Below are 17,490 nucleotides of genomic sequence, written 5' to 3'. Positions count from 1 at the left end.
AAAAGAATCCAAATATGAAAGTGGATAATTATGAAGTAGCAAACCGTAGATTACAAAGTTCGAAGGGTATGTTGTCGAAGGATGTCAGTCTGCACATCAGGTATATCAAAAGTATTGAAAGTGATTTTACTAAGACTTATGCGGAGAGGGTCCTTGAAATATATTTGCATCCAAATTATCGCCCTCGAGGGTATTTGCCTCATCATGCAGTGTTAAACATGGAAAAACCAGAAGATCTTAGAGTGATCCTTGATTGTGCCGCCGAGTTTGCAGGGGTTTCCATAAATGATATGATTTATCAAGAACCCGATACCACCGCTGAGTTAATGAGCATATTAATAATAATAATAATAATTTATTCTCAAATAACAGTTTGTTACATGAGGCATGCCGGTTTACAGGCAAGATCAAATTGATACAAATGATACAACATACACTGTATTAAATTACATAGCTGGGTTGTTAATTTATAAGATATGAATGTAGATGGTTTTAATCAGTACTACAGCTGGCGCGCTTCATGAAAGTTGCGTTGCGAATGTGCGACTGATGATCAAGGATAGGTCCATTGAAGGTATGAGCTTCTAGAAATCGCAACCTTATATCCCTTTGGGATATCCAAGGCTTTATGGATGGTGCAGGATGAAGTCACCCGTTCCATATCTCAAGGGGGCTGAAAGAGGGAGCAAGTAAACGAAAACACGAAAGGCAGAGTAGCCAATATTCATGAAGGAATGTTTAAGGTATGATTACTCAGTCTAATTTTCTTTTATTAAGGTATTTGTTAAGAAAGAGCATTTTAATAGGTTAAAGAAAATAAGCTTTAGCAAGGTGTGAGTGGACATACAACTGACAAATGGAGGCGATTCGGAAAAGAGCTGAGAGTATAAGATTGTGTGATTATAAAATAAAATGTAGTGCTAGAAACAGTATTGTGATATAGAACTGGCTATCTTCCTTTTATTATCGAAGCTATTAGAGCTCCTTTCGTTTTTTTTGTATTTTTTCCCTAGATATTATAGGGTCTTGAGTAGGCTTCGTATATTAGCGAATTGTCTAGTTTGCTTGTAATAGGATTTCTGGGTAGGAAGTGAAACCAATTCAACGTTTGTAACACGATTTAATGAGGTATTTTGCGTGATAAATCAGCTTCAATACCATAAGTTCGTGACATTCCACTGAACCATAAGGAGCCGTAATTAAACAAAATGTTCTGCCCTACAGACATGGGTGGATTGAAGTTATCTCCCCACCTTCATGTTTGCTGGTCAGTAACGCCACCCTCCCTCCTTTTGTGATGTTAGGCTCTCTTACGTTTGTGGTAAGTATGAATACTGCCTTAATCAAAGCCCATAGTTGGAATACACTGTCTCTACAAGGTCCATGTTACAAGCAAATCAGATACTTGAAAAGTCTTTATGGGTTAGATGTTCATATAGTATATCACACTGTTATGAAAATAACTAATGGTTCAAAGAAGTAAGGACTAATAGCAAATCAAAAGATATGAGAGGGTATAAAATTGTAGAAAAAAAGACTTCAGGGTAAGACATAAAACATTGAGAAACTCACAAGACTTTGTGGCCAAATTTTGAGCTTTGAATGATCGGCCTTAGTAGATCAGCATCCATAAGATTGAGCTGTCTACTTGCAGTAGAAAAAAAGCATGACTTTTAGGAAGAATAATGTACATTTAACCTGTAGAGATTTGGGGACTGAAAGCTATGGTTAGGAGCATGAAGTCATGATTAATAAACAATGAATAATAGGAAAGGATAAGTCATATATTTTGTTGTAATTTTTTTTCTTTCTAGATACTAGGCGGTTCGTAATAAAGTGCCTCATTGGTGGGCGGGTGTTCAAGGAAATGTTGAAGTTCTTTGGAGTCTAGAAATAGGGTTATTAGCTTTTTGAATCTGGTAAACGTATCACAGTTACGGATAGGCATTGGCAGCCTGTTCCACAATAAACTGTACCGTACTGTAAAAAACTTACAACGCATTTGGTTTTGGTGTTTTACGGTAAGTAGTGTATATGCGTTGTTTCTAAGTCTGTAGGCTGAGTCGTGGGTGATAGTCGGGCAGGAGGTTAGAAAGAAGAGCCCGTATATCGCTTTGTAGAGAAATATTAAATTATTCTTTAGCCTACGGTGCCATAAAGATTCTAAAGAGAGGTGCTTACATCTATCTGTGTAATAGAGATTCGAGTTACATCCTAGCAGTTGACGTGTGAAACGTCTTTGAACATCTTCTACTCTTATCTTGTCTGTGACATTCATATTAGAGAAGAAAAGAAGCAGTATTCAAGGGAGGGCCGTACACATATTTTGTAGAGAGTAAGTTTACTCTCTGTTGTGAAAAAGTTTTTCATTATAAAACCAACCAGACTTCTTGCTGCCAGTGGCTCGGATGGGCTGGAAGAGCTTCCGGTAGTTACCAGATGCAGCTGCTGCTTCCAGCCTAGAGGCTAGCTCGGTTCGATACTTACTTGCAACAGAAGTTGCATGTAAGGAGAAGGAGGGAGGACGCCAGGTGGCACATCGGCGATGACTGTGCCGAAAGTTAGTGCTAGCCAGAAACAGGTTGTGGTCCGTGCATAGTTGCAGTAGACCGTCCTCGTTATCTGTCCTGCGACCAACAAGTCCCCATCGGCCACCTAAACGACTCTCTTCTGTGCCTAGACACCCGACCTGAGCATTCAAGTCTCCGGCTAGTACTACAATATCTGTCGAACGCACTTTCTGGAGAAGAAAAGATAACTGGTGGTAAAACTCATCCTTGATTGCATCCGGGCTGTAATCTGTCGGAGCATAGGCGGAGATGACGAAAAGACATCGTTTCTCACGCCGATTTCTTCTCACTTTGATGGAACTTTCTAATCTAACAGCACATAACCGACTGTTAATGGGGATCCAATCGACTAGTGCTGCCTCAGCTCTAGCGCTTAGTGCGACACCAGCAAGACCAGACGAAGATGCCACAGGGTCCCCGGATAAGTGCACGTAAAACAAGCTTTTTGAAGTGACAGATGGAGATCGAATTTGTAGTACTTCGCCAGAGTTTAGAATACGGGTCTCGGATATACATTAAACATCAATATTAAGACTTTCCAAAGACATAGCCAGCCCTATCTGTTGTCCGACCTGCATAAGTGTGCGAACGTTGAAGGCAGCCAGTTTGAATGGTGCAAGTGGTTTCAGAAAAACTGCTTCAGTTCTCGTATTCGGTGGTAACATACGATTGTCAACCGGACAGTGACTCGAGAACGTTTAGATACAGTCGGATTTCCACCAAAGACGAGCCGCTGTATAAGTATAAAAGAGTGTGATTAATGTGGAAAATAATAATAATATTAGTAATAATAATAACAATAATAGTAATAATAATAATAATGGTATTAATAATGACAATATTTATAATGATAATAATTTGAATCAATTGACTGTTTTTCGAAGCGAGTAAAGTAAATCCCATAGACATAAAGAGTTCATCATTTGTGTGTGGGCTGTGATACTGCCCGGGTGCCCAAACCGAAGCAGGTGATTTTCTTAGGGGGCCACACCCCGAGTCTGATCGAGGAGCTTCAAGATTTCTGTGGTGGCAGGAGGGGGGCATGTTGAGAGAACCATCTGAGTTTCAAATGACGACTCATGCATTTGGTGCCACATCATCGCCGTTTCGTGCGAACTTTGCCCTGAATAAGACGGCCCAAATATTCTCTGACGATATTGAGTTTAGGAAAACTGCTGTGGTTAACTTGAGTAGTATAAAGTACAACATGACACCCATTCTCTCTTATTGTTCCGAGTGGTTGAAATTAGTCAGAGCTATAACTTGGTTTAGAGGGTTCATCGAATTCCTGGTGGTACTTCGTTTACCGAGTTGTGAAGGATCCGTTCATCTAGGATGTTTAAAGGTCAAAGAGCTTGGTATTGCCAAGTGTAAGATTTTATTGATGGTTCAGAGAGAAGTGTATGGAGAATTACTTAGTGAATTTAAAAACAGCAGTAAAGTAATATATCATGATGATCTGAAAGGTTTAGCATTGATAATACGTGATGGGTTACTCCGCGCTGGAGGTCGACCAAGATACTCAGATTTCCCAAATGCTTTTAAACATCCAGTAATTTTAACACACCTTCACTAATTCCACATGTTTCTTCCCGAACTGCACTTATGTTGTTTTAATTTATACTAAGTCTGGGCGGCAGCCATTTTGGTTCGTTCCTGCTTTTGATTGCTTGACCTGTGTTGACTGGGAATGTGCATTTTGGTTGTGAATTGAAGCACTCTTCCAGAATTGAAAACACTCTGTGTTATAGAGCGACCAATTATTACCTTTTGAACGAATATGTACGTGATCTATCCAGACAGGATAGAATAACATTTATTTGTGGTGACATAAGCTTCGTACGCCCCGAACAGTTTCTTCGTTTGCGGTTCTCAATTTTACCGTACGAACTTGTCCGTCAAATTCATAGCTTAATTGTTGGACAATAGCTTTTGACCATAGACTTCTCAGTGAGACAACATTGTTTACTAACACTAAGTCTCTCGAAGACTCATCCATCAATACCTTCTGAAACAATAGTGATCGCAGAATTCTTCTTATCGACTTTATGATGCGTTCCCATACACCGTCTCGTTGACTAGACCTCGGAAGCTTAAAGCGCCATTCGCAATCTCTCTCTAAAAGGGCATTTACTATCTTATTCTGATTCCAACTACACATGATCTGTCTAAGAATAGCATTGGATCCTATAGAACTACCAGATGCACCCTTACTCTTGTTCACAACTCGTACAAGGGCGCCTTTCTCAACACCATCCTCGATACCACGGCGAATATGTGCTACCTGCTTCTTCAGGGTCTTAGTTACTGACTTCTTCGTTACAATGGTCTTCGGCCTTTTCGTAGTCTTCACTTTCAGTTTGGTGTCCTTCTTTTCCTTAAGCTTTCTTAGAGTTGATTTGGATTTATTAGCAGATGATGCTTCAGTTTTTAGCTTAACAACCTTATACTTAGTTAATAAAAACGAACAATGAACTTGACGAGAGACATCTTCGGGATGAGTATACTCCGCGACAACATATGCAGATTCTGATAATGCTATACGATCTTCCATAGACATCAATGAAGTACGACTAAGTAGGTCTTTGAATTCAGTCGAATACGATTGTTCAAACTTATCCTCTAATTCTTCTTTAGCTGAGAGGTGATTGAGTACACGATTGCTTTTACAGGGTTCCCCATAGGAACCGAGCAGCGTACAACCTAACAGAGTCTTCATGACAAATGGTTCATTCGGCTTTCCAGTTCTTACCTCTTTCATTTCGTTTACACTCGGCGCGTTGCACCCGATCAACAGTTCAACATTCTCATCCTCTACTCTAGGAAAACTTATGTCTTTTAAATGCGTGCAGGATTTCATTTGAGACGTCGTTGGTACCGTCCTGCGCAACATAGGTAATCTCTCGACTGTCCATACATTTGGGATTCTAAATGACGAAGACGAGTCTAAGGAGGAAACCTCTAGTTGAACCTCTTTACACTGAATTGTGGAATGGTTATCCAACGTTATCAACGAAATCGTCTTAGGCTCTCCTTCTAAATTCAACCTTTAAGCTAGATCTTCTGTAATAAGAGAGGCATCCGACCCACTATCTAAGAATGCGCAAGTCTGTGCTACCTTTTCTCCACTTCTTACCAGTACAGGCACTATTGCGAATGCTGCTTGTTTCTGTACACGCTCAACACTTCTCTCCGTACATAGCTGGGTGTTAATGTGTGCATCAATATTAGTATTCCTTGGTTCTTCCCGCAACTCATGTAACAGGGTGTAAGATCCATTTTGAATGCTTTGTGTGTTTGTGAAAATCCCTCCATGTATATACTGGCACTTTGTTCCTATTGATCCTCTTATTTGTACATTGTTAACTTTTCGATTACATTTGAATTGTTAATATTTGTATTTTATTATAGTTTTCGTTTTTACCACACCTTCACTAATTCCCCATGTTTCTTCCCGAACTGCACTTATGTTGTTTTAATTTATACTAAGTCTGGGCGGCAGCCATTTTGGTTCGTTCCTGCTTTTGATTGCTTGACCTGTGTTGACTGGGAATGTGCATTTTGGTTGTGAATTGAAGCACTCTTCCAGAATTGAAAACACTCTGTGTTATAGAGCGACCAATTATTACCTTTTGAACGAATATGTACGTGATCTATCCAGACAGGATAGAATAACATTTATTTGTGGTGATTGGTAATTTTCTTGCATCCCTTATCAACTTTCTTATTTATTGTAGTTTAGATTTGATCAATTGAACAATTACTGCTTGGATAGCTGAGTGGTTATATTTGTTTAGGTAATAATGTACACTTAAATTTATGATAAATTATAGAACCGCTATCATACCCAATTACTTTGTTTTTGGTTCCAAACGGGCGGGGGCGCGTATCTAACTCATCCAGGCAGCTGTCCAGCAGTCCAAACGTAGTTTGGATATTACACAGGGTATGGTGTCTCCAGCCACACTCTTCGACAGCACATGACCTCGGCGATCGACAGTTTTCTGCTACGTGGTTTGCCTTCAGGCATACATTACACAACTTGTGTCTAAGAACGAATTCCTTCCTTTCTCTAACATTCTTGTCTTCAAATTTCTGACATTGATCTAAAGAATGATTACTGGAGCACTCCAAACAAGATGAACTGCGTAAGAGAGCATTATCATCACTAGCACTCGCATAAGATATTCTTGCTGCATTGTAATCTGTACTAATTTTCCTTTTTAAAACGCCAACATCTCTATTGTCACTATTACTACCGCGGTTGACGAGTAGGTCGTATCTAGTATTAGCTATATCAGCTTGCTCCTTTACAAACTCAACAAGATCAGTGAACAGAGGTTCTCTGCCTCCTTTGATAATCTTATAAGCTAACTTTAGCCACTCTTGTTGAATGTAGGTTGGTGATTTCAGAACCATAGTTTCAATAGTTCTAGAAGAGTTCAAATCATGAACGTAATTCATCTGTTCGAGAGTCAAACAACATGCTTGCATTTCTCGAGATAGTCTTCTCAAACCATCTGGTTGATTTCTCCTTATATTGGGAAAGTTTAACACGTTATCAATAAACGTGCGTGCTACGACGTGTTTTTGGCCAAACGTTTCCTCTAAAAGCTTTAGGGCTTGATGGTAACCTATCTCTGGTTCTAGTATAGTACAATGAAGGATAGCGGCTTTCGCTTCTCCGTCACAATATTGAATTAAGTAATTTAGCTTAGCTCTAAATCCAATATTCTCACTCCCAATGCATTCTTCGAAATTTCTAATGAAGTTCCAATAATTTGTCGGTGTACCATCAAACCTTACGACTTCTCTTTTTGGTAAACACAGACTTTTTAATATTGTATTGTCACTGTTGCTTACTGATTGGCCGGAACCTTCACATCTCCGGCAGCGTAATTTTTCTAGTTCAATTTCCTTTTCTAACTGGGTTATGCGCAACCTTGCTAACTCTAGTTCTATCATGCTGTTGTTTTTGAGTTCGTTCTTTCCATGTTGATCCTCGTCATAAACTCCCGAATGATGTGGTGATAATTCTGGAATCTCATCGGAATCGTAGTGTTTATTGGAAGTCATTTCAGTAGGTATATCAAATGTACTGTTCGAAACTTTGTAGGAAGCAATTTCCTACATATTCAACTCTAAGCTAATCTCTAGACTGTCGAGTACAGAGTCTTGGTTTAGCCAAAGTCAGAACAAGCAAGCTATTTGGCTAGATAAACTTTATCTGTTTCTAAAAAATAAATTAACATCGTTAGTGTACAAACAAACAGTACGGTCTATTAATACAGGGAAAAACAGAGACAAATAACATACCGAACAGTAGTCAGAGAATAGGAAAAATGAGTCAACAAGCCAATATTGTTTTACAATGAACATTAAAACTTGATTGGTTAATAAAGAGAAACAGTCGTACAAGGTCAAAAGGAGTTGATGTGGTGGTGGGCGTTTCCCTTATTATTGGTGGGTTCGTCTATCAATCACATTTTACACTGCTTCTTCTAAAACTTTCTGCATTTGGCATATGCAATCCCCTTTCATCATGGCTCAAATATTTTTTGCAGAACGTGGCGAAGTCATCCGCTTTGGATCTTGCTACTCTAATTCTGTGAATGTGTTGGGATATTCAGGAAAATATATTAAAAATCATTCTGTTAAGCCTAATGCTATCCTTGAACATGAAACGGTATCATCTTATTGGTCAATATTTATTTAACGTGTTATTTTCCTGTTGGCCAATATTGTACAACGTTATTTTCTATTTTGTGGTACGTTGTGGTCTGCTTGACTGGTATATAAACAAAGTATGTTTGAAATATAATGATTCATATATCCGAGGCTGTGACTTGTGCTCTGGACATAACTGGCTGGGTTAGACAGGGAAGTGGGACGAATCAGAACCCTAAGCTGTTCTATGTGTTTGCGCGTCTTTGGTTCGATCAATAATTCGCTACCCCTTAATCCGCAGCATTTTTCTCAGTCATAAAAGAATGTAACCAGTGGGGTTAAACTAGTAACGTGTCCTCAGATTTTCAATATGATAAACCTTTCCTCGATGTTCTGGTGACAAATATGTCTGGCATATATTTGGTCTCGAGCTTGGTCGTTATGGTCGCTTCTGGTTCCTTGTCTCAATGTGGTTCCATCCCACGTCTGCAGAGTTTTCTGGATCGGACCCCTACGAACGCAATCCTCAGATCCTGGGTACAAACAACTCTGGTGTGGTACGCTAACTCGAGCAACAAATACAGCACACCGCTTCTGGTACGGCTCTACTTAAAGACCTTCAATGGCAGCTCGACGATCAATGATCGCTTCCTGTTCTGCTAACCCTTTCGTCCTACAATCGCACGTTTGCCGATCAGTGCCACGAACGAAACCGCTACGTATCGAAAGTGTTAACCCTTTCTAGCGGGGCTCCTGTAATGACTTACTTTTATCACGAGAACACGATTGGTTTAATGAAAACAATTATTATTATAACCAATTGTACCAGTGGTTGTTTTACTGTACCTGTTTGTTTAACTGTACCGAGAACATACATTACTCCGTTGTTTGTGACCTTGCACGAATTCGGTTACGCTCAGTAACCACACTTGTAACCTGGAACGATCTCGGTATTGTTTCAATACCACGAGATCGCCAACAAATAAACTATTTACTTATTATGCGTGATGATAGAAGTTTCACAAATGACATTAGCAGACATGGAAAGTTGTTTATACACTTAAACCAAGTCGACTTTTGCAAAAACAGTCGTACCTTTCATGGTAGGAGTACACACTCGTGATCTGATGTTGATTGTTGATCGAATGTCTTCAACTAGGTGTGTTCAGTAGAATTTATGGAGTCAGGATCAATGCCGAAGACTCACAGAACTGTTTATTTAGATAATCCAACCACCATTTCAGAGATAAGGCATGTTCATTATCTTGTTTCAACAAATGTTAATATAAACCAATTTGTTGGTATGTTGATCGGACCATATTTGATTTTTGAAGCAGATAGTTTATATATCTCAATAATTAACAAATTACGTCCTATGCTTTTTTCACATACTGAATTTTATCAATGTCTTTAATTCTGGTCTAATTTTGATAGAGCAAATCAGTAATATTCAAAAACAAATCAATTTACAAGAGATTTGCTTGTATCAAAAACTTAGTCATAATACAGTCTTGTAGTATATTTCTATAAATTCATCACAATATGATTATCGACAACAACTAATATAACAAAAAATAGTAACACTTCATTTAATTAACTACTGAGAGATTTTTACCACCTACATCATTGATAAACAATAGGTTCCCGATCTCCATAATTTGGGGAAATCCGGGGGAATTTTTGAGGAATTTCGTGGTTTTCTCCGAAGTTATATGAAAATTTGTAGTCTTCCGAAAGTTCGGGAGAATTTAGAGGAAGAATACAGATCAATGGGTATGTTGGTATTTTAACAAAGTCAGTGAAAATTCTGGAGAAGAACTCCAAAATCGGTGTCGCGCAGTTGCGTGAAGAAGAATTTATTATTAACAGTACTGTTTAAGCTTATTTGTACATAATCAAAATGAATTATATTGTTTTTGAATGATAATCAATTTCTTTACACATTCCAGTACCAACAATTTGGCCTTGCTTTATGTCATATGAGCACGAGACAAGGAAGTGTTTGTTACACGCCATTTTGTAGTGTCAGTCATTATTTTAAGCCCATATACCTTATTCTAGTTTTCGGACATTCCATTCTATTCATCCTACTTGAGTCACATTTTGACCTTGTCAATTATTTGTTTATTAGTCTTCACTGTTTTTATATGAGCGTATATGTGTGTGCACATCATATCCCATGACTCATTGCATGTCTGTAGCTTATTTTGTCTGACTATAAATATTGAGTAACGCTTGAGTAAAATGGAGTTGGCTTCCCAGCCATCCTCCCTGCGCGTCATTTTGCTCTGTTCTATTACATTCATTTTACATACAAAATATATGTATTCAAAGGCCATTCTCGTTAACTGACTTATCTCAATTCTGTTATTGATTAACGTGATTAAAGTCGACGATGATATACGAGAATCGGCGATAGCAAACATTCGTACGCTCTAAATGGAGTCAGATCCACAAGCAACTAAAACTTATTTGTGATTATTCCTCATCTTGTGAAACACTATATTTGTATCTTGACATTTAGTTTCTTCTTTGCGTTGTATTGAGATATATCATCCATCTTGTAATATGCAATCGTCTCTGCTTTTGTTCATGGGAATTCTTATTGTTGTGTTTTCAAATGCATTAGTCATTAGCCCATCCAGTATGTAAGAAGTATCCATCCTCATTTTCACTTCTGACCAATTAATCAGAAATTACAAAAGTAAGTGAGTGAACACTAACCTAAAAGGGAATAACTTAAGTTTTGTGAGGATCGAGAAACATTGCGATTTCATAACATCACACAAGAACTAATATATTTCGATAATCCAATAATTTTTCTGGATTATAATGATAGGAAGTATTGCGTCAACTATCCATGGATAAAGTTCGGTACTCAGTGTTCCACTGATTGTAACCATAATTTATTGTGTATAAGTGCCATCTGTGTATGTCCGATTAAACCTTGAAGTTTATTGACAATTTACAAAGTTGTTCAAGTCAGTCCATACTCCAATCTTATTATATGTATGAATGTGAAACAATTATGCTCATAAATTAGGCCTCTTGGTAGCTATCTAGTTGAAATGCAATGCAATACTCATAATACTTGCGACGGAAAATAGAGTAGTTGGCTTCTTTCTCGATTGTCAAACACTATGATCCAACATTTTACTCACCACTCCATTGATCAAACAATCTTTAACGAATACATGACTACAGATAATTTTGACGTTATCCAAGTCCCGAAGTAATTCAAGAAATTGGTGCTTAGTGATTGTTTAACGAACTGTTTTAGAAAGTGTGGGAACGAGTCGAAATTCTAGTATATCAACGATACGACAACGAATGCCTGTAATGGTAACTGAAGGTCTGACACTGTAATTTAAGTGATGATAACAATTTCGATTTTCGCTTTGACAGATTCTTATATAAATATGAATATCAAAAACAGATAAACAGAAAATGAACTGCATATGAATGACAAACTCTTTCACAAAATACATGTTTGTATATCCATAATTCATTTAATGAATCCTTATCTAATCTAACCTGATAAATATTACAAATAACAAATATGCTTACATGAAACACATGAAATTAATAATTTGAACAAAATACCACAAAATATGCACTAATGTATGAAAGTGTACAAAATAACACTGAGAAATAGTAAATAATAAAAGTTATTCAGATGAAGTCCTCTGAGTTGAAATCCATTGTTTCCTTCGTTACAATGTGACTGATTCGTGTATGGTCCGATACAAAGCGAGTACATAGTTGCATGTGCAATAAATGTGTTATCCAATGAAGAATGAAATAGTTCACTGTAAGGTCCATTAGCATAAATCGGTACATCCTCAGCACTGTGTGTAGAAAAATTGAGTCTCACTAATGATTCTGCGGTATAGCTGCTTGCAAATCTATCCTCTGTTGCCGGATCCGATCGAGGTGCATCCATTATACCTCTTGGTCCATTGAAATAGGAAGATATGAGATATGATTTATTATCATTTCCCTGTAACACAAAACAAAGCAATATTAGATAATTTCATTCCACTGAGTGTATTAATGTTTCTCATATGGTCTACTTTAATTGTATATCACACACTATTTCAATCGTAATAATATTATTGATGACAGAGACGTGTAAGTTGGGATATTTTGAAAAATAACTAGGTTGTTCTAAATGACTGTAATTTTCCTCAAAATCTTTCAACATTTTGATTTCCCAATGTAAAGAAGAGTAGATATTCAGTGACTATATTAAATGTTTCTAAGAAACGTTACTGTGTGATACAGGGAAAATACTATTCATTTCTGTGATACATCAGAAAATCTACTTTATACTTTTCGAATATAAACCCATTTACAAAGACAAGTGAAAGTCAGGGTGATTGTGACCTCTCATCACCAGCTGACCAGAACTTAGATTTCTCACGTAAACATACAGTATAAATTATAGTCAACACCATAATTGGTGAATTATCATCATATTAATGACATTTCGTTGTTAAACAGTTATTTGTGAAAACACGTATTTACGTCAATTTTCCGTTGGATACATTCAATGAGGTCATTTTCAGTTACAAATTAATGATTTCGAAATCGAGCACTCCGAGACAAATTTATCATGTCATTATGCATAGCATATCCATTTACTTGGATGGAGTATTGTTCTCTGAGCTGGATGGTTTGGTCGTGGAGCTTTCATCGTTCTTCTGAACGACATCATCAGCACAAACTTCAGATAGAAGTGAAGTGTTCGAATTTCTCCATATGTGTTTCACAGCTTGTTCTGTGCACCTCGATGTTGATTGGTTCTTGTTGACCTTAAATTTATCATTGTTTACTTCTTTGTTTTGGTTGTGTCTCCCATTGGTTTGATTTTTGTTCCCATATTTATGCATGGTTTTCCTGATTGGTTGATAAATTGGATTGATTTCAATATGATTGTTGATTGCTGATTGACCTGAGTGCCAGGCTTCTAGAAGTTCTCTGGTGTTTTTGGAGTTTCCTCTGTCTGGGATTTCTACACTTTCCCAATCGAATGAGTGTCCGTAGTTATCCACGTGTATTGAAATAAGTGAAGAGATATCATGGCGTTTGACTGCTAATTGATGTTCATGTAGGCGTAGGTGGAGGGGACGTCCGCTTTGTCCGATGTAGTGTTTGTCGCAGTTGGTACAATTTATTTTGTAGATAATGTTTGATTTGTTCTCCTTTGTTATTTCATCTTTTGGTTTGCATAAGATTGATTGTAGTGATTTTGTTGGTTTGTGTGCCACACCTATCCCGAAGGTTTTCAGCAGTCTCGTTGCAGTTTCTGATATTCCTTGTGTGTACGGTAGGGTGATCCTTTTACTGATTTTTGTGCTTGACTTGGGTTGTGATGCTGTGTGCCGTTGGTGCTTTTTGATGAAGTTGATTGGGTAGCCATTCTTTTGAAATATGCCCTTCAGGTATTTCTCTTCATTTCTGCGTGCTGCCAGTGTGTCCTCGCCCTCTTGAACAATGTGTGTACGCAGTTGATTTTGTGAGTCCTTGGGTTGTTGCTGTTGTAGTTGAGAATTTGATCTGTATGGGTTGGTTTCTTATATACTTGGGTTTCCAGTTTTCCTGTATCAGTTCTAGTGATCAATATATCCAAAAATGCTAGTTGGTTGTTTGACTTCTGTTCCATTGTGAACTTGATGTCATTGAAAACGTTGTTGATCAGTTTGTATGTGTTTTCCAGTTCATCCTTTTTGACGATGACGAAGGTGTCGTCTACGTAGAGAATCCAAATTTTTGGCTTGATCACTGGTAATATCGTGGCTACTAGTCTTTGCATCACTGCTTCTGCGATCAGTCCTGATATTGGTGATCCCATTGGTGTCCCTTTTGTTTGTTTGTAGATTTTGTTGTTGAATTGAAAATATGTTGTTAGGCATAAATCGATGAGCTCCAGTAGACTTTGAATTTGAAGCGTCGTGTATTTGGTGAGATTTGTGTCGTTGTTGAATAGTAGGGATATAGTTTCTTTTGCTAACTGTGGTTCAATTGAGGTGAACAGTGCTGTTACGTCGAAGGATATCATGAGTTCGTCGTTGTTGATTTGAATGTCCCTAATTTGGTCCAAGAATTGTGTTGGGGATTTGATGGAGTGTTTGGCTGAATTTACTAGATGTCTCAGTATTCGTGAAATTTCTTTTGACAAATTGTACGGTGGCGTTCCGGGGAGTGCTACTATTGGACATAGTGGAATGTTCGGTTTGTGTATTTTGGGCCTGCCGTAGAATCGAGGGAGTACTGGTCCACTGGATTTCATTCTCTGTTGGTCTTGTTTTGTTATTTCTCCTGCTTTGACTAGCTTGTTTAAAGTCTTTGAGATTTGGTTGTCTAATTTTTTGACGGGATTTGTGTCCATCAGTTTGTATGTGCTCTTATCTTCGAGGAGTTCTTCGGCTTTGTTGACGTATTCTTCTTTGTCCATGATTACTGTGGTGCGTCCTTTGTCCGCTGGTATTATGACAATATCCTTTCTATTTCTGAGTTCTTTCAAGGCCTTTTGTTCTTGTGGAGTCAGTTGGTTGTTTTCTTTCACCTGTTGAGTTATCGGTACTATAGTTTGCCTTATTTCCTGTTGTGTTTCTTCACTGATTCCGGAAGTTTTGAGTGCTGACTCTAGTGCTGCGAAGAACTCCAGCTTTGAGGCGTCGCTTGTATTGTAGTTTAATCCTTTTTGGAGCAGGTGTTCTTCCGTATTTGTTAGTGGTTGTTTTGACAGATTGATCACGCAGTTGTTTGTGTTTTCTTCCATGGGTGGTTTGGAGATCTTGATTAGTTTTTTCTTTAAGGTGTTTCTTCTTTGTTCTCTATGTCGTTTGCATGATATCTCGATGGCTGTTGTCACGATGTCTAAATGTTCTGATGTGAGCATCCTTTGTAGCTTTATCTTTTGGTCCTCTATGACGTGCTGGTATTTGCGGATCCTGTAGTGTGCATCCGTTATCATTAGGTTTACCATTTTTCTTCCACTTTGCTCAGCTATTCTCCATCCTAGTGGGCAGTTGATTGGCGGTCTATATCTTACACTTGTTGGTAGAACATGGTGGCGAAGACACTCATGGAGAAAATATAGTTGTTCTCGAGTGGAAGCCTGCCTTTTGGCGAAATTCTCCCATTTTCGAACAACGAGGAGCGTATTACGCTCATATGATTTTGAGATGGTGCAAATCAAAAGATGAAATAACAAAGGAGAACAAATCAAACATTATCTACAAAATAAATTGTACCAACTGCGACAAACACTACATCGGACAAAGCGGACGTCCCCTCCACCTACGCCTACATGAACATCAATTAGCAGTCAAACGCCATGATATCTCTTCACTTATTTCAATACACGTGGATAACTACGGACACTCATTCGATTGGGAAAGTGTAGAAATCCCAGACAGAGGAAACTCCAAAAACACCAGAGAACTTCTAGAAGCCTGGCACTCAGGTCAATCAGCAATCAACAATCATATTGAAATCAATCCAATTTATCAACCAATCAGGAAAACCATGCATAAATATGGGAACAAAAATCAAACCAATGGGAGACACAACCAAAACAAAGAAGTAAACAATGATAAATTTAAGGTCAACAAGAACCAATCAACATCGAGGTGCACAGAACAAGCTGTGAAACACATATGGAGAAATTCGAACACTTCACTTCTATCTGAAGTTTGTGCTGATGATGTCGTTCAGAAGAACGATGAAAGCTCCACGACCAAACCATCCAGCTCAGAGAACAAAACTCCATCAAAATCATCCACCTGAGCTACAAATCTTCTCCACCATCTCATATCCATTTACTGTCTCCAACATTAACTCTCATCAAAATTTAATTAAATTTAATCAAGTACACGATGCCGATACGAACAAGGGTGAATTCTAACAACATTATTATTATTATTAATTACAATAATAATAATAATAATAGTAATAATAATAATAATCGTGTAAAGAAGAATTATTCCAAATACACATGTGCGATTAGGAATTATGATAGTCAGATATATAAGTATGCAAGTACGCCATCGCGCACTTTGACTAAATAGTCTATAACCTACTAAGATGTGCATATATGTTGGTTGTAACTGGTGATTAGTCACACATACTCACACAAGCCTGTAAATGATAAAGTAATGATATAGGCAAATAGTTACCGACACAAGTGGCACTACCTATTAAGTAAGTTATTCAGAGGTCATAATAAACATAAACTCATACAAGCTCGAGTGAAGGTGAGATCGCTATAATATAACAAACTCATGTTATTATGTTTCAATTGTTAAATGGCGAGAATCCGTTGTCGAATTCGTTGATAAAATATGGTAGTGATAACGAAGTAGTCAACCTTTTGTTTGCCGTGCGAATATCTGACTAATCCGTATTCGGTTAACAACATTTCGATACTCATTAAATCCTTTCTGAAACTGGATTTCATGACAAATATACATCAACTGAAAGACCACCACAAACATCTCAAGCAAACGGAAACTCTGTTTACAGTCAGTAATTGTAAACATTCTTTGCCCTAAAAATTGTTCCGGTGTTATACTTCAGCTTATATCTTCGATCTTACTGTTGACAAACCTTTCAAATGGATTCCAAACAACCAATCATCAAGCAACTTCCATATTATTCTCCAGTATCTTAACTAAATTGAGACTGTTTGTTGAATGTTGACTAGCTAAATAAAATTTATTATTTATATTGTTGTCATTCCAACTATCTCGATTCCTCCCTCTTACTCCTATTTAAAATGATATCTGAAGCTAATTATTGATTTTCGCATTTCACTAATTCGTTTTAATCATAAATCTCTTTGTAATGTGAACATACATTTGACACAATCCGTTCACAATTCGATCTGTGAAATTCTCATAAATTAAGACAGTTTTCTAATAAGTCATAATCGAACATGTGATTTTACTGTTGAATCTAACTTTCGAGTAGATAATTTGGAATACTGACTTGCTTAGTATACCAGTAATGACGACAGAAAAATAAAAAATGTGTTGGTCACATTGATTGTCAATTATATGTCAAATCATATTTTATTAAGTAGCACACATGTGTTTTTTAGTTGTATATATATCCAAAATCAATACATGAGAGGCAAAATAAACCAATCACATCAAGTAGGCCCTTATAATTAACACAATACATCACAATCGTATGATAGTTCGATATCGTTATTTAGTAACTGTAATAGATTCTTGTTTACAGGTAT

The 17,490-nt window shown here is 37.5% G+C and overlaps 1 protein-coding gene across 1 annotated transcript in view; it reads right to left on the bottom strand.

The window, feature by feature from the left end:
• Positions 1-17,490, bottom strand: part of MS3_00007471 (uncharacterized protein) — a 63,555-nt gene that overhangs the window by 35,924 nt on the left and 10,141 nt on the right. Inside the window, exon 6 of the mRNA XM_051215745.1 lies at positions 11,772-12,237. Coding sequence (XP_051066279.1) covers positions 11,854-12,237 — 384 coding nt within the window. The 3' untranslated portion in view covers positions 11,772-11,853. The remainder of the gene's footprint in view (positions 1-11,771; positions 12,238-17,490) is intronic.

This window comes from Schistosoma haematobium, chromosome 4 (genome assembly GCF_000699445.3).
Source record: "Schistosoma haematobium chromosome 4, whole genome shotgun sequence".
Lineage (NCBI taxonomy): Eukaryota > Metazoa > Platyhelminthes > Trematoda > Strigeidida > Schistosomatidae > Schistosoma > Schistosoma haematobium.
The sequence above is the reverse complement of the archived record's forward strand: the minus strand, read 5'-3'. Positions and strand labels throughout refer to the sequence as shown.